We start from the raw sequence: 18,533 nt of genomic DNA, 5'->3' as shown, positions 1-18,533 counted from the left end.
TAACCTTATTAGCAACCCTTCTGGAGTGGCAAGGAACTTCTGCAGAAAACAGTTCAGGCTGAGCTTAACTTGTTTCTAATCGAGAGAGAAGAAGGTAAAGACTGGTGTTGCTACAGGGCTGTCAGAATCCTGGTCTCTTTGGAAAAGCTGTGCGTAGATGCAAAAGACAAATGATTTGCAGGCCTTTGTTTAGATTTCCTCTGCTACGTTCAAAGCCTTTCTCCCAGGCTGGAGGACTGCCACAGTGAGAATATTATTGGGCAAAAGAGCCCACTGGCAGAGGAAGGAATGAGAGATATGTCCAAGAGGAGTGGAAAATGGTAGAGTTGAAGCCACAATAAAGAGAAAGTGAAATGGTTTTGGCTGGACAGCTCCCAGAACAAGAATAAGGGCATATTTAGCTGCTGGAAGCCTCATGGAGTCCTCACAGCAGGACACAAGGCAATCACAGGTCTGGCTGGCACTCTGCTTATACAGCAGAGCAAGCCAGCTGGCTGCCCTGGGTGAGAAATTCAGTCATAAGATAGAATGGAGGGACAGTGGGAAACTAGGAAACTAGATCCCCATTTGGGAAACTGGGACACAGTTTACTCTTCAGTTTTTCTTCTGCTTGAAATAAGCCACTGCAGCCAAATGCTACATAAGTTCATGAAATGGAGGAGAAAGCATTGGAGAAAATATGAACTGATAAGGAAAAAAAAAAAAAGGCCACCAGAAAATGCTTTGAAACGACAGACTTGGATTTCATTGCCACATGAGGGAGATCTAAGCCTAAGCCAGCCCTTTTAGAGCTGTGTCACACAGGAGGAATTTGTCAGCAGACTTACTGTGATGCCCATAACTGTGTTAATTCTTGATGGTACAGGGTGGTGAATCCCATCAAATCATACTACCAGGTGACAGGTGAAGACCTGATGGCTTCCCTGGAAAAATGCAATTAACAAGTGATGAAAGCAGCATTCTTCCTACATTGCAATCCTTCTGACTCCTTCTAAACTTTCCCTGTTACATTGTTTTTCCTCTAAAACATATATGCCAGTTGTAGGAAACAAAAACAGGTGTAGATAGGTCACTTCATGACATATGCCCAAGGCTTTTGAAAGTAATTCATATTCTGTATAAAGAATAAATAAATAAGTCAAATGCTTCCTCAGGTGGGAAGCTGTATACAGGTTCTGTAGATCTATTAAATGAGACAAAATTAGCATTTCTACAAAGTTACCTTAAGTAAAATTTGCTTTTACTATTGTGATTATTTCTTTGAATATTAAAAGCAGGATTGTTAGAAAGCTCCTACCAAGGTAATACAGACTGATCTATTTTGTTCCATGCTGAAATGATCTGATGTACAATATAACTTAGGATTAAATAACAAATTTACAAACACTTCTGTGTAAAATAATTAAGTACCTCATTAAGCAGTCAATTACAGGCAACAGTTAATTGTTGGTGTTGAAGTATGAAGTGGTTCACTTAGCTAAAAGTGAAACAAAATCAGCTGTTGATCATTGACCACAGTTCAGCTTTCCAAAGCCCCATCTGACTAATACTTAATACATCTGAGTCTTGGGAAAGTACCAGCTAGCAATTGGTTGTTTAAGATAGGGGAATTAATGTGAACAAAATAACTTTCAAATAGATATTCCCCCGAAAGTTTGCCATCCTTCTGACAAGTATGTACTGTGATTTACATGCCACAACGAGTACCTGTGCCTACCTCTGTCAATGTGTCTTCTTGAGCTCAGGATAAAAAGTACTGTGTCTAATGGCTGTACTCTTCTTTTTGCTCAGTTTTCAGGACTTTACTTGTTATCATTCTTCACCATCCTTGTTGGGCTAGTGCTTTACTCCTCCACGTCCACCTACGTAGCCCAAGATCCTCGGGTGTACAAGCAGTTTCGAAACCCTTCGGGACCTGTTGTAGACCTGCCAACCACTGGCCAGATGGAGCCTTCAGTAACGTACACCAGCCTGGGGCAGGAGACAGAAGAGGAGCCTCATGTCAGAGTTGCTTAAGCCCAGGGTCATTGGTAGCCTGCTGATGATTCAATGAAGCTCGTATATCCATTATCTCTGTATTGTACATAGAGAAAGGTATTTACCAGGTGCAGTTACACTGGTGAGCTGCAAGGTAGCAAATAAGGACAGCTCATAAACGTGCAAATTAGTTGTTGCAGGGTGTTCATTGCAAGGAGATTCCATGTCCCTTGTTTATGATGTGAACAGCACGTTTGCCTTACAAACTGCTGTATTTGAATCAGTCTTTCAAACTACCTATGAAGGATATTAAATATAGAAGCTGAAATTGCAAGAAGAAATTCACAGAAGCGGGTATTTGCACCCACTGAGAGATATTATGCCTAAGCCACACCAGTTGTGGAAAAGACGCCTTTTTACAGCAAATACACTTATGTAGTCACTGTTGATTTCTCTCTAGGATTTGTTTGCACAAAATAGATGGGTTACTCATGGTAACAACACCCTGACACATTTTTGCTAGCACCTTGAATTTGGTGAGGGAAATACAATAAATTCATCTGTGCTATCTAGTTGCCCTTTCTAGGTAATCTATTCCATGAATCCAGAGGAGGGACAACTTACAATATCTGTCTCTATTCTAGGAATAGGTATAAGGTGAGCATTTTAGCCTTTCTATGTTTGCAAGAAGTGAAGTACTCTAGCATTGACCTCTCTATGATCCATGGCAGATTTCCTAGCAACTGAGGTTCTGCATCAGGTGATAGGGAGTTAATTTCTCTGTAGTTGCGACTAACACAGATTTCTTACTTTTTAAAATTTAATCTGTTAAAGAAAAATGCATTTTCTAGTTTCCTACGTATTGTATCTCTCTATGGTAAGATGACATATCATGTGGATCAGGGCACTTATTTTAGATACTCGGTGCATCGAGGGCGCCTTCTACTGTTCCAGTTTGCTTAGTCTCCTGCGGTTCATTGTTCTAACAATAGCTATGTAGAAATGCGTCAGTTTTTCACCAAAACCCACAAATTGTAAAAATTGGGAAGATTATGCGAGGAATTCATGAATAGGAACACTGGACCATCTGCTGGTGTAGCACAAAGGCATTCATACCAGCAGGGTGTAGCCAATTATCTTTCGTTAACTACAAAACTAGCAGAAGAATTCAGCAGTTTTCTTACATTCCTGGGAATATATGAAGGCAGTTAAGGGTGTGCTCCGCAACTGCAAATTTGCTCCATGAGCCTTATCAGAAGGGGGAAAATCTTAGCTGCAGCCACAAGAATCCACTATGTGTGCTCTTCCGAGAACACAGTAAGAAGTAATCACTATTTTAACATCCATCATCTATTTTTAATTTAAAAATAAGGATAGGGTGATGGTAATAATGCCTTACAGATAGGAAAGAGATCCAGGAAAGCTTGGTTTTATTCACAGATTTGCTACATCTCCGCATCATCACAGGCATGACTTACCTTCTGTGTGGCTGCGTTTCCCAATCTGTATATAAGGGAATAGTTATATTTTACCTACCTCACAGGGGTGCTATGGGACCAAGTTACTATAAAACATTTCAGGATCTTTAGAAGGAAGGTGTTTGAGGAGTACACAATAGTGATGTAAAAATGTGTATATATTCATTGTATTTGAACATGGAGTTTAAAGCTAGGCTGATGGATATTTTGCTTGCGGGCATAAAAGGTGAATTTGATTTGAATGGCATTTTGCTGAGGAAGTCTATCTAAAGTGCAAATGTAGGTCTTCATACTTGAAAAATACAGCTTTCCTATTTCTATTCTAAAAAAGAAAAAAAAAGAACAAAAAGCCTGTACTCTGGAGATTAGAAAGGCCACAGGTCAACCAAGGAGGATGAATTTATGCTGAGGTAACTTCCATCTTTTATATTCCTTTAGAAGAGACTCCCCTGAAGCAGACTGGGAGAAATATCTATACAAATATATGTGAAGTGGCAAAATGCTGCTGAACAGCAGACATATGTTATCTCTTACTTATGCTGTCACTGAGGAGAAAAGGCGATTTCTGTCCCATCGTGTTTAGGCTGCCTGCCAGGTTCCCACTGCAGCTGAAGGAAGGGTCTGCAGTATTGTCAAACCATACTTAAAGCCATTCTGAAACCTTCAGTTAAGATTCCCTGATTTTTAAATTGGAAAGAATGAGATTTTTTTCTTGCCTTTTGTTTTTAAATCTTTTGTAGCTTTCATCTTTCTAAGCTTTTTCTCCCAAGCCTTTGATTTAAAAAAAAAAAAAAAAAAAAAAAAAAAAAAAAAAGGAAAGAAGATTCCACAGAGAAATAGAGTCCATTTTCTGGGAATGTGGAGGAAAGCTCAAATGCTACAGGATTCAAGGTTAAAATTAACAAAAAAAATTGACCACCCACACTCAAAATGATCTTCTGGTGGTACTTCAGGTTTGCAGGGTGGAAGTCCATGTGGGAAGCACGTGGTTCACTTGGATGGAGCCCTTGTGTAGAGTGGGCCAGTGAGCATCCTGGGTCCAACCCTGTCAGGTTTCATACCTTCACAGGAGCAGGGGCTTTGGCCACAAACACCACAACACTGTCAGGTGCTAGGAGGCAACTGGCAGGCACCCGTCATCTCAGTCTTTTTTGCTACCTTTTATACCAATTAAATACCTTTCTCTCAATGTTAGTCCCCATGTTGATCTTGAGATCATTGAGGATGGTGTATGTGTTTGTTCCACGTTTACAATTCCTTTGTTTTGCATAACTGTTTTGGTTTATTTCATTATTAGTATTTATTTTCAAGCCAAATGTTTGTAGTCCTTCCACCTCTCTCTCTTCATTTTTTTTCTGACACTAACTTGTAGATGTTTGTTGGAGTTTTCTCAGAAAGAGCTGGGCAGAAGGCATGTCCTGGGCACTTTGCTGGACTGGGAGATTTACACACAAGAGTTTACAGACAGTGGATGTCTACAATGTGCCATCTATAGTGATTTTTAGAGGCTATTTTTAAAAGCTCTGTCCTCTGGAAATAAGGTGTGAATGTCTGGGTGTACACTCGATGCCCAGCCACCATCCTCTGTGTTATTTGCACAGGAGGAGTCCCATGTGCAAAATGGGTCTGCTTCATGTTCTGCATCTCCCATTAAAAAAGGTGGGAACTTCAATTAGCACCAGTGTGCTGGTGCTGGACAGACCTCTAAGGAAGACAGTACTTCACAAGTATCGACTGTGGAGCTGGGGTCTAGTGAAGGAAAACATTACTTCTACCTGCTTGTTTCCTGCAGTTTAAGACCTCAGAACACACCAGCAGAGGTTCAGCTATTTAGCTGGCAGCTACTCTCCGTAGATCCTTGCCTGAACAAACTGAAGCCCTGTTACACTGTTGGCGCTGAGCAGCCCTTAGCAAGACTGATTTAATTTTCTGCTACTGGATGAAAACCTTCACTTGGAGACAAACCTTGTCCTTGTTCCAGCTATAAACTTTCAAAACAACACAATGAAAGACCAAGCAATTGAAAATTTTGCACCATTGTGTCATATGGAAAAGTTTCAATGTATAGTGTAGAGATTGCTAACTTGTGCTATTAACATTTTGACAAGCGTGTAGTATTGTTTTCCTTTTTTTTTTTAAACCACTTAGTATTCCTGAGCTATCTATGAATATAAATTTTACCCCATGGGTAGGATTTTACTGTTAAACACCATAATAAAGCACACTAATCTTGACACCGCAGATGGAAATATGAACCAAAACCAAATCCAAGCAAATGGAATCCCAACCCCAAATCCTGCATAAAAAAAAAAAGAAAAACCTGAACAAATCTTTCTTCATTTTGATATTTGCATGCTCCTATATGGACTGGCTGTGGCAATGTAATGCCTGTATAATGTTTTCAAATAAAAAAAAAAAATGCTTTATGAAATTATGGCTATTAGTTTCCTTGTCTTCTTCCTTTCTGGGTTGTTTGAATCAAATCCTTTTTCTGAAGTGTAAATTTTGATCAAGGACATACTTTTGTGTGTGTGCTGAGGACGTCTTCCCCTTTGGAAGTGATTAAGCTACAGCTACTTCTGAGGGAGCAATTCAGCTACCTACAAACAGGTGCCATCAGGCTCACTCAGGTATCTTACCTTGCCCTCATTTGCTGCTCCAGAATGTTACAGGGTCTCCTGTACACCCTCTGTCTCACTTGCTGCATTGCAAATCCAGCGGTGCTGGATTTAGCTTATGTCTGATTTTCCAATGTGAATGTTTCCTGAGTTATGAAGAGCTTCAGAAGTTTAGTTACTGAGCATAGCTTTATCACGCTAACATTTGATTTGTACTTTCCTCCAACTGTGCTCAATATTCTCTCCAGCATTACAGAAATCTCTTTTTATTGCCTAGCTAGAATTCAGCCTGAGTTTTTGAGTCATACCAAGAGTAATTGCTTGGAATTGCTCTATAAATTGATCATAAATACCTATAAACAGATGCTTATTTGTTTAACAACAAACATGTTTCCACTCTGCAGGACACCAATCGTGTTCAAGCTACCAGTCCCCCTTTGGTTTTTGTTTGTATAGCATTAGCTCTCAAAAATACTAGAAATCCAAGAGCTGCCTGCTTAACATCGATATGCCACAGCATGTGACTCAGGAAGAGTTATTTTTTACAGGTATAAATGTTATTGTATTAAGTCCGCTCCACAATTTAAGATAAATGATTTGCAAAAGCTTTGCAAATTGTTTGCACAGCCATAGACCTCTTGCCACAGCAACTGCTAGATGGTCATCAAATGCTAGCAGCACAGCAGTGAGAGTGACATTAGTGTAAGAGCATTGGAAACATCATCCTCTCACTCCATTTTGAACTGAGGGGTCATGCACTGCTGTACTGTATTTTGCTGTATTGAGAAAGCTCATTCCATTGGGCTGGGATCACTAATTAGACTGGCTGTGAGCCATCAGTGCGGTACAAAAGAAAAGAAAAGAAAACCAATACACAAATTGATTATAAAAATCTAATGGTATCCCTCAAATTTTGCAGCTCTCTGTTGTAGCTGGGATTTCAGTTTCAGTGCTCGGCTCACGGTGTTTCTTTAGGCTGGATAGCATGGAAGCAGCATCTATATCCATGGCCCCATGAGATCTCTCCCTGGAGCACAGGAAGGTTGTTGCTGATCTGCTCCTAACCAGTTTCCTTTGTGTAAGGAAAATTCCTCCCTGCTCTAAAGCAGCCATGAGGAGGAATCAAAGTCTGGCTCAAAGCAAATGATGAGGCTCCATGTGCAAAGTCAGCACCCTCTGCAGCCCTTTCTCTTGTAGAAGAACAAACACAACATTGTTTGGTAGCATTTTTTTTTTCTATTAGTTCAATTTTTAATTCAAAACTATGCAATGAATTCCTTTGCTATTTAGAAGATTGCAATCTGCCCTTATGTATATATTCTACAGTTGTAGAATCTTTTTAAAGAATACAGATATTGCCATTGCCAGTATACTAGACAGATATTTGTGAATTGAAATGAAGTAAATCTGATTTTATTGGATTGAAAAATTTTATGATACTTTGGATTATCATTTATAACCCTGAATCACAGTTGACTTTTCTATGACTCCTGATTGTGTACAATGCTCTCAGGCAATTGCCTAGTGCTACCCTTATCTTAATAATGCATCATTAATTCCTTGCTGTCAAATACATTATTTATAGTAACTGTTGCATTTTAATCACCATTTGTTGATAAAAATGGACTTATCCAATTTTTATATCACTGCAAAGTTATCATCAATGTGAAATCTACCTACCTTCCCTATGTGAAATCTATATACATTCTTGACAAGGGCTTACTATTGGATTTGACATGGATAAGCACATGACTTTTTAATTCAAGACCTTACTAAAGAAGAGAGAGAGAATGAATATGTGCTGAGTTTACATGATAATTGAGCACTGATATACTAAGAAATTCCATTGTGTTGGACTTTGAGACACACTGCATACAGAATAGTAACTCTGGTAGTTGATAAGCTTGAATCTTTACACATGCAGGATGCCTGCAATCCTATGGATAGACATCAGGCAAGGTCGTGCATATTTAACTTCATGCTGCCTGTAGTAGCCAGTTTTACAGAAGCCTGGCTTTCTGCCAGGTTCATAGCAAAACTGGCAATCACAATTTGCATGTTCTTAAAATGAATGCTTGCCTAAATGAAATTCCTGAGTGAGAAGGGGGAAGGGACTGGAGTAATCATAACAGTAATCTGAACAGTCTCATTATGTGACTCCCTGTGAGCTTTTGCTTGAATTATCTAATGTAGTTCGTGGCATTAAAAAGATTTGCAGATGCTGAATAGGTCACACAGGTATGCAGCCATCGGACTGGATTTTGTAAGACTCCATGTCCCCAGACTTCTGTGAGTCTACACTTTAATTAAGAAAAGTGAGTACTTCTCACTTGATGTGAGAAGATGATAACTTCTTTCATGTTAAACTGTTGTAGTTTGGATTTGCCACACTCAACCTCCCTTCAGCAGGATGCAGTTGACAACCACGTTGACAAGGAGTTTTGGAGTTGCAGGATGTACTCTGTGGTGCAGCCTTGCAGCACACTGCTTCCCACACCACAAGAGGCACGCAGCCAGCAGGCAGGTGGGAAAAGCACAGAATAATAACCTTTATTTCAGCCTTGAGCTTCAATATAACATATTACAGAAGGAAACCAGGGTTTTTTAAGTGAACAGCTGTGAGCTGAAAGAAAAAGATATTTCCCTAAATCAAAATACCCCTTGAATACGATTCTGCTATATGCTATTCCTATTCAGAGAATGGTATAGCAATTATATGCAAGTCATTCGTGATTTGAAAAAACAGGTCTGAGAAAATCTGCTTTTGCCTACCATTTGACTAACAGAGAAAGTGAAAACTCTTACTTGCTGAAGCTGTCTCTGGTCTTGAAATTAAGAGGGGTGGATGTTGGAGGATGAGCCACAGGTATCCCTGAAGTCATTGAATATAGCAAGTCACTAACAAAAAAGCTAAATTATTTTGGGTTGTGATAGTGTATGGGAAATCACAGCCTGAACCTCTGATTAATCAGCTGAGGCAAGTGTTGGGTCAGCTGAGGGAACACAGGTGAGAGTAATTTAGCTGTGCTCCCAGAAGGGGTGGAGCTTGATTTCACCTCCTCTAAGACCTCATTTAAGGGCTGACCACCACCAAGGCAGTATCTCTTGGAGATTGCTTTCTGGTGGAGATTGTCCCAGCTTTTCCAGGCAAGGCATCAACATTGGTGAGTTTTCCTTTACCGATAACCTTTTGAATATTTGCCATCATCTTTGTTAACATCTTCTTATAATTCTACCTTACAGATAGTGACATTTAGACTGAATGAGTGATGGTAACCTGTATCAGTTCTTCTTGGTAAGAAGACATGAGAAACATATAAAGCAGAATGTCTCCCCTATTTGTCATTACTGTAATTAATTATGGGGTTAACACTGGCAATCCATTCGCATAGAGACCAGCTTCCTCCTCCCTGTTCTCCTCTCCTGCCACCCACATTTCCTCTCTGCAGATGACTGCACAAAGGAAAGGTTTACAGGTCCTTTTTTAGTATGTTTGTTTGTTTTCTTTTGTTAGTTTATTTTTAAGGAAAGGGGTAAAAAAGTTTATCCAAGGTACAGCTGTGATAGCTTGCTGTTTCTCCTCTTCCTTGATCATATGAGTACTTTGAGCTGTGTTTGGTGCAAACGTGAGCTGTGGCTGAACTGGCTGGCATTTGACATCACAGGCTGTGAAGAGGGTTCTGAATGCTTATCCCCCAGATCTAAAATTTCACTTATACTGCAGACCTCACTCCATGAGAGAGACTGGATATACAGACTCAGCTGAGGTTTTTCTCTTAATTTCCTTCATTTACACGAGCACATTCATCACGTAAATTCAGCACACATTCTCATTATTTTCTAGGTACTGCTGGGGAGGAATGCGTGCTCAGGACAGCACAAGAAAGCTTGTGCTGATACAGCTATCAGACTTTAAATTTTGTGGATACATGTAGGACAGTGCTCTGCAGAGCCAGCAGTCTGGCACATTCCACAGGTTTACTTTAATGAGAATTACTGTTGTAAACTGCTGAGCTAAGGAAAGTAATGGCAGCAGCTGCACTAGCAATGGCTTCTATCACTATTGTGCAAAAAGAAACATCTCTGCCAGCTTCAGCACAAGTATTTTATTATGACAAGGGAATATAGGTAGATTTTGCTATGAATGCACATTGAAAAATATCCATTAAAAAAATACCCCAGCCCCGCCATTTTAATTTGTAAGCTTTCCTTGTGCTTCTACCATGCTTTCTGCCCACATGTGACACCAAGAGAACTTTTCTGCCTCAGTGTTCGAGACTTGGAGCAAAATACCAACACAAGGTTGAAAAAGGGCACTGACAGCCCCAGACATGTGAAAATCATACCTGTGCCTGTATAACATGGAGTTCTGAAGGCAAGATGGTGTCTGCAGGTCTGCTGATGGTGGGGTTGGGTGCTGCCACATCCATTCCTCTACAAGTTGCCTCAGGATTGCTGCAGGCTGCTGCCAGCCTGGCCCTTCAGTTAACATTATAGGACTTTCTGGAGATAGCTCCTGAGAAAACAAGCTGCACCTAACTTGATCATGTGGCAATTTGTGTTGGTGGGCTTTTTACTTTTCACCTCAGACTAGAAGGCCTGTCCAGCTGGGCTGCAACCTTGATTGTTCTCCAGGCTTTCCACATCTTTCTTGAAGCCATGATGAAAACAAAAATTATTTGCATTTGTAGCTGGCTTCTCTCTCCAAGCTGTACTGTGAGGCGTTTGTGTTGGGTGCATGGAAATCTAGAGCAGAAACGGACAAAGCCCATGAGTACCATCTTCCAGACATTGAAGATAGAAGAAAAAATCCTCAAACAAGAATGCTACTATGGGTACTTTATTCTTCTTCTCTGAAGTATTAATGTTGCCTTTCTTGTTCAGGTTCCTCCTACCACTTATAAATGACTTTTTAAAAATGTATATTAATATGCAAGGGAAAATTTTTGGTGAGTTGGTTGTTTGTATTGCAGGGAGATAACATCTCTGTGAACGTGAGAGAGATGGTCTGCATGCTGGAGCAGAGGGAGAGTAACCACCATTGTTTAGTTTTATTTGTATTACTCTGTTGATATTGGCTGCCCTCTGGCTTCTCTTTGCAAAAGCTGAATGGCAATTAGGAAGTGTTTGTAAGTGAGGCTCCATAAAAGAAGCATCTGGAGTTTGCCAGTGACAGTTTCTTCTAATGAGAAGTGCCAGGCACTCTTTGTTTGTTATTTCAAAATATTTTGTTTGGAAGAATTGTAAGACTTTTAAATTACCTCAATCTAATTATATCAATGTTTCTGGACTAAAGAAGCTTCCAGATCTTATGTTCAACATTTCCCCTACTGTTAGCTTCATACTTGCCTTGCAACAGACCTGGGTAAGGTTGGGGGGGGAGAGAAAAGAAAAAAAATCCAAACCACTGTTAAGGTAGTTGAATATGCTGATGAAATTTAAGGTTTGGTCACACCACTCACTGACAACCAGAGGAAGTATGATACCCAAATGGAAGTTAAATATGTAAAATCTCAGGCTGAAATAATACCAACTGGAGATGAAATCACATCTTCTGTAGGAGGAGTGGTATTTATCTACTGCCCTGCAGAAGAAATACTTCTCTAGGAGTCTTTCAGTTCCAGCTGGTGACCTGAATGCAATCAATTACTTGGGCTTTGCATGTGCAAAATTGATTTTTGTATTATCATTCAAACATGCAACTATTTGTGCTGATATTTCTTAAATATAAGCAAAAATAGTTTTCAACCTGCTGAGATATGGAAGATGATGCTCACTTGAATGCTGAAGATATCTGTGCTATCCAGTAGCATTTCAAAAGAAAGAATGTTTTATTTGCTTATTGTGGAATCTAAGACTTTGATATAGACATATCTAGAAACTTGGTATTTACAATTAGCCTTGAAAGAATCTGTTATGCTTCTAAAACTCTGTGTTAGAGCTTGTATACAGTGAAGCAACCAAATACTGTTCAGTGTGTCTTGTGGGTGACAGCTATACCATACCAATTCGGCTTTGATATTTCCTTTTGTTGTTGTTAAGACAATGGATCTAATCCATGGCAATGGCACGGCCATTGTTTTTTTGGTCTTGCCATGGTGATGAATTATAAACATTATAATGATTTGATATCCAAATTTTCCATGCATTTACATCTGTGCTAGGCTCAAAAAACTTTTAAAGGACATAATTAAAAATGATAAATGGAATAAGCATTTGAAATGCTTAATTGTTCTTTCCTAGTTTTATGTGGCAGAGCTCTTAAAATTTGAATATATTGCTGTATTTAAAACTAACACTAAGTGCTGAATTGCTCTCACTATGGTTTCTTGGAGGTGTTTCACAATTACATCTGTTTCTCCATTGAGATAAAGAAATGTTTTATGTGTAGCATTTACACATAGCAGCTGCTTAATAGGTCTTGCTTTTAAGCAGAAATGAGAACTGCTGAAAAAAAAAGTAAAATGCGCAGATAATTCTTGAAATATACTGTTCTCTTAAGCCTTTAATTAATATTTCTAATTCAGTGTGCTTTCTCATTTTGAATGCCAGCCCCTTGTCCCTCCTGATGGCACCTTCAGGCATCCATACACACAGAACAGATTCTACATACAGCTACTTAATAACAGACAGCTGCAAATGCTGACCTTTTCTGGAGATGCGTTTTGTAAATGCTAAGGTAATCCCCTTGCCTTCTGCCTAGCTGCCAGATGTTGCTAATGCTTCTGAATAGTTCCTGTCCAGTCCTTGGAGGGATCTACCTATGTGAACATGTCTCCGACCCTCACTGCCTTTCCCTGCTTCACTGGAAAGCACACTAATGTCATCCAGCAAGTCTCTTTTATCTTTTTATTTATATTTATCTTGTTTTCTCCTTAGCTTTCCATCTTATCCACCCAGTGCTTTTAACTACACCCCTTTCAACTCTTCTCTATTTCTCCAAATCTTTGGGAATTTAATTCCTTGGTTGCCCCCCCATCCCCCATTTTACTCATGGGCAAACTTGTTCACTCTGTCAGGTGAATGTTAATGACTCACAAATCTTCCTCTCCAATTCAGGTCAGCATTCTCTGTCCAGACTGAGTTGTCTAACATTGTTATGTGGGTGACAGCACAGCTAGAACCTTGCTCAGTCTTTTCCCACTGGAGCTGCTCACCTCCATTCTTAATTACTGTGAACCCACAGTCCTACACCCATCACTCCTTTGGACAGCTGTGCATTTTGTCCTGAGGAGATGCTGCTGCTCATTCTGGTTTAATTAGTTTCTCCTTAAAGGCTGTTCCTTGGGCACAGCACTTCAGAGGTCAATTCCACTTCTTTTATGCTTCTGTTGCAAATGATTAGTGGGAGAAGTAATTAGCACAAGTGTTTCCAGCAGTAGAGGCTCCTCAGTCTTATCACTGGGGTGTTTTGTATTCAGCTGACATTGGCAAGTTGGTGATGTTTGGAGGATCTTTTTTTTCCCCCTTAGTGTAGTTAGTAACCTTTTCTCACTTCCAATAGAACAATCCTCTATTACATGAGATCTTATTACATGAGCCGGGGACACCTTTATAAGGTGCACAGGAGAAGGCAGTCTCCTTACAATGTGACCGGAATCCTGCTGCTCTGAGAAAGAGGCAACAAGTGGCATCCCGGTCTGAGGTGAGAGCATGGTACAGCGGCAAAGGAGCACCACGGGGATGGGATGGGACAAAGCCAGGCAGATCTGATGGGTGGGAGGGACGAGGCACCTCATTGAGGTGAGGGAGGCAGTGTGATGCTGAGCAGCCGCGTGGTGCTGATGGAGTTGGTGGTGATGAGGTGCGGTGGCAAAACTGCTATTGGGACTGGAGGGAGAAGTTGGAGGAGGGAGAGGGAAGGGAGATAGAAAGCTCTATTAGAGGGAAATCCTTTATTAGAGGGGTAGTCCTCAAGTGACAGTAAGGCATGAGAGTACACCTCACTGGCAGTCAGAATAAAGGATAAAACTGCTCCACACTGGGTGAGTGCTTTTTTGCTGGGATGAGTTGGGGCTGGGAGATGTGAGGTATTCCTTGAATGGGCGCATGTGTGCCAGCTTTATTGGGATGTTGGGTTCCCTGTTTTCTTTGGGTGGGGGAGTCGGTGCTTCTTGGATCTAATGCTGCCGGCCTTCCTTTTCAGGAGCTCATGAAGAATGGCAGATGAAGCTATGTGTGGACCCAGGAGGGAGCAAGAAGAAGCAGCAGGAGACTGCAGCTGTGCTGTGCTAAGTGAGAGGCAGCCTGGGCAAAAGCATCTTTCTGTCACCAGGGGCATAGCCATGTTTCTGTAGAGCATTGCCAGTGCTTTAGGTGACCAGGCCAGCTTTGTGCTGGGTGAGCTCCCTGTAAGCAGGACTTGGGTCTTTGCTGTAGTTGGCCTTTTGCCCTGTTGCTCCTTTGGCTGCCTGAGGAAGGTGGGCCCCTGTAAGGAGTTTTTTCTCCTCCTTTTTATGTTTGTGATCACTTCATTTTATTCACACTTCAGAGTGAGCTTGAAGTAGTTCATCCTTATGTTTCTAGTCGAGATCTTCTTGAGCCACTTCAGTCTTAGCAGCTCAATCTACCTCTTGGATGTTTTGAAGTGGGTTTTTTTTGTGGCACAATTCTTGTGCACATGTGCATCTACTTGACATACTTTTACAGCCACGTTCTCTTCCTGTGCAGCAATATTTTGATTTGAGTAGTTTTCTTCCCTTTCTCAAAAACTGCTGTGTTTCCCCAGATGATGATGTCATCAAAGTATTGCAGGTGTTCAGGAGCTTCCCCCTGTTCCAGTGCAGTCTGGATCAGCCCATGACAAATGCCCACCTATACTCTTTTGGGTCCTTGTAATACCATCTTCTTAGATAACGATACCAAGGATGGACAGAGTCTCTGGGCCAGTTGCAATTGCTTGCTTTTGCCAATCATTTCTAGTTAGGCTCTCTTTGGCCTCCAATACAGTTTGCTATTGGGATCACTCCAGAAAAACAAATAGGGTTTGGTCCCTTTGTAATGTGATGGCATTAGGGTACCTTGTGTACTGGTGTCCACTAGAGCCTTACATTTCTGTGGATCTGATGTGCCAGGCCATTCTGTCTAATAAGCCTGGATGGAAGCAGGGCCTCTCTAGTTTAGTTATTGTATTCATTGCTCATCTCTCATGTATAAGCACCAGAAGGCTCATTGTCAACCTCAGAGGCTAAGTCAGACCATCTTCTTGATCTGAAGAATTGCCTGCTGGAAAAAGGAACTGCAGCCTTCCTGGAAGCACCCTTTCTCGTGATTGCTTTCCATTGCTCCTGTACCTATGCCCATAACACTGAGGTGTGTTTTTCATCGCACCTCATATCCTCTCCACGGTCACATACATAAAACCACAGGATGGTACATGTTGTGTAACCAGTATATCCTCTCTCTGGAGCAGAGGAATTCTTGCTTCTAGTAGGTGAGATATTGGTTTGTACTGGTGGGGAACAGAGTGAAGAGTGAAAAGAACCCCATAAGAACTCCTGGGAGTTTCCACATACCTGCTTTATATCCTAACAGGCTATACAGAAACAAACAGAGTTTGTTTCTGCATGTCACAGATCATGTTGTCTTTGAATTGTTGGCACTCCTGGGAGTTTCCACAGCCAACACACAGGCTCATAATGAGAATGCAAGACTATTTTTGTGTTGTCAAAGTCTGGCCACTTCATTGATTGTTGGTCTTTTGTTACCTTTCCTGTTCATTCTGACCACACTGCTGGCATGAATTGATGGTGCACTCCATACAGCAGTTTCTGGTTTATAGATGAAAAAAATAATAATCTTAGAATGTTGTTCACTTATTTTGGAGTCCTCGTGTATAAGAATTGGACTCTTATCCATTAGCAATAAAACATCTTTATTTTAATATCTAAATACTTCAAAATGAAAATTATTATAGCTATGTGATTCTTCCATATTTACCTCTCTACCCAGAACTCCCTATTTGTATGTGGTCTATCTGCCAAGTGGAAAAAAATAAATACATAAACAAAATAATTGCCACACTGTGTTCAGCTGCTATAGCCCTGCTATATTATTATTTTGTTATTTTGTTATTGTTTTGTTTGTCTGTTTTCTGCAACAGCAGTTGAGATTTTGAATTTCCTTAGGTGTTTGCATCTAAGACATTGTTCTTGCTCTTTCTAAGGAAAGGAATTAGCAATTAGCTTCATTTCCCTTGCTTCAGTCTTTTCATCTTATTAACCCACGCTGGAGATGTGTGTAGTTTGATGATGCTGTTGTTTGTTATTGAAAGTATTCAATAGGTTTCTGTCTATTAGATGTTCGTTCTGAATCATTTTCAAATCATCTGTTGATTAAAGGAAGGCAAGGAAGGTTAAATTTGAGTCAATCTGTGTTTACCTCTAATTGTCTACTGCAGTGGCTGTGATGGGACCACTCTTTACTTCAGGATCAAGTGGTATATTTCATCTTTTTTCTTCTTCTTGGAAACAATTCACTCCATCAAAAAAAAAGTTAACTCAGAGTTACAGTGGGAATTAAAAACACAAACAAGATGAGTTCAACTATAAGAGAGAAATGATTGTGTTGAATAGCTTTAGTTTCTCCGTGGAAGTTACATTGCCGTGTCAGTCCATTTTTGTTACGTTATTCAGAACATTTTGGCCCACAGTGGAAACTTAAACTACAACCGAATTTCAGGGTTTAACTTTTCATTTGCAATTATTCGAACAGAGGATTTATGCCTTAAGAAGTTTATGAATGATTACCTTTGTGCCTGATTGATACAACTGTTTTTAATAGAAATGCAATGGAAAGCTTAAATACTTAGCAAATCTTTTCCTAGTGAAATAAGAAGCTAAACCCTTTCTGACAATTGACATTTAGATTTGTGAGTTGACACAAATGATTTTTCTAACTGACTTTAAATGTTAAACGTGAAAGAAAACCTCAGGCGTGCATTGCAGCTCTGGCAAATATGATCTCCTGCATTTATATGCAAAGCAGCTATATAGCATTTGAGTTTCATCTCAGTTTTCTTGGGGTAAGGAAAGCAGTACATTCTTTATCTATAAATATATGTTTATAACGTGTATTTCCCCTCTTTCTCTTCAGTTATTCAAGGACATGTAGTAGCTCACTACATGGATACTTGCTCTACATGTACACTGCAGGCACCACATAATTGTTTATGAAGGGGCAGAGGCAACGAGAGGAAGTGAAAAATGAGAATAAAAATGCATGTTATGAACAAAGCTGACTGGATAGAAAGTGTAAGGAAGCTGTGTCTGACCTGGTGTTGCATTTTGTTCACAAATGTGCCTTACCCACACTGATACAAGGTTTGGAATCATAGAATCACTCAGGTTGGAAAAGACCTTAAAGATTATCAAGTCCAGTCATAGCCTATCCACAGTACCCTAACTGTAACAACCCTCTGCTAAATCATATCTCTGAGTGCCACATCCAAAACAGCTCTTAAACACATCCAGTACAGTGACTCAACCACCTGCCTGGGAGCCTATTCCAGTGTTTAACTACCCTTTCTGTAAAGAACTGTTTCCTAACATCCAACCTAAACTTACCTTGGTGCAACTTGAGGCCGTTTCCCCTTGTCCTGTCATGAGTGAGAAGAGACTTGCCCCACTCTCACTGTAAGTACCTTATTCATCAGTCTTCTCTGGAATACAGCAGACCTCTCTGGCTGTGGCTTCCAGCAGGTCCCCAGTGAGAAGGAATGAGGTCCTCCACAAGGCAGAGAAAAGCTGAACACAAATGCAAGGTAGAAATGGTGGTGATGTGTGCATATTGCTGTTAGCAAGAGGGCTCTGACATACAAACTGGGAAATGGCAGCAGTAGCTAGGACATTGTAACTGCTGCCTGAAACATTCACAGTAAAGTGGTTGTACTCTTTTTCTTTTAATTAACCACACTTATGATTTGCTGAAAAACTCAGTAAGTGACACGTAGAAATGAGGTGATACTTGAACTGTCTGCTTGGCTGCACAATGTCTTTGTTTAATAAAGATTAATTTATCCTACATGCATAGAGTACACTACAGGGTAATGTAAGTCTTCAGCTCTGGGTTAATGTTTTTTACAGTCTTCTTGAATAACAATTCATCACAGCCATTACTGACACTTTTCTATGCTGCATATTGAGAACAACTGATAAACTGACTCTTGCTGCTGATCATAGGATCTTTTAAGTCTACATTTGAAATGCTACCTGAAATCCAATACGCTTATATTATGAATAATGTAGCATATTCTCCTGGGTAACAGTGATAGGACAAGAGGGAATGTCCTCAGGTTGCACCAGAGGAGGGTTAGGTTGAACGTTAGGAAAAACTTCATCTGTGAAAGAGTGGTCAGGCAGTAAAACAGGCTTGCCCAGGGAGATGATGGAATCATCACCCCTGGAAGTATTCAAGAAACGTTTGGATGTAGTACTTAGGAACATGGTTTAGTGGGCAATAT

The 18,533-nt window shown here is 40.3% G+C and overlaps 1 protein-coding gene and 1 long non-coding RNA gene across 3 annotated transcripts in view; both read left to right on the top strand.

Moving 5' to 3' along the window:
* Window positions 1-5,889, top strand: part of SLC35F1 (solute carrier family 35 member F1) — a 215,288-nt gene extending 209,399 nt beyond the window's left edge. The window contains exon 8 of the mRNA XM_015858777.2: window positions 1,792-5,889. Coding sequence (XP_015714263.1) covers window positions 1,792-2,016 — 225 coding nt within the window. The 3' untranslated portion in view covers window positions 2,017-5,889. The remainder of the gene's footprint in view (window positions 1-1,791) is intronic.
* Window positions 5,890-9,157: 3,268 nt separating this feature from the next.
* Window positions 9,158-16,834, top strand: LOC107311770. Of its 2 annotated transcripts, XR_004306795.1 has the most exons (5): window positions 9,158-9,237; window positions 10,765-10,908; window positions 12,626-12,752; window positions 13,578-13,718; window positions 14,220-16,834. It is a non-coding gene; the product is annotated as an uncharacterized LOC107311770 (long non-coding RNA). The 2 variants fall into 2 exon arrangements; XR_001554239.2 differs by lacking the exon at window positions 10,765-10,908 and having other exon boundaries at window positions 9,159-9,237.
* The last annotated feature ends 1,699 nt before the right edge of the window (window positions 16,835-18,533 follow it).

Source organism: Coturnix japonica, chromosome 3 (assembly GCF_001577835.2).
Source record: "Coturnix japonica isolate 7356 chromosome 3, Coturnix japonica 2.1, whole genome shotgun sequence".
NCBI lineage: Eukaryota > Metazoa > Chordata > Aves > Galliformes > Phasianidae > Coturnix > Coturnix japonica.
Note: the sequence above shows the minus strand (reverse complement) of the source record. Positions and strands in the feature narration are given on the sequence as shown.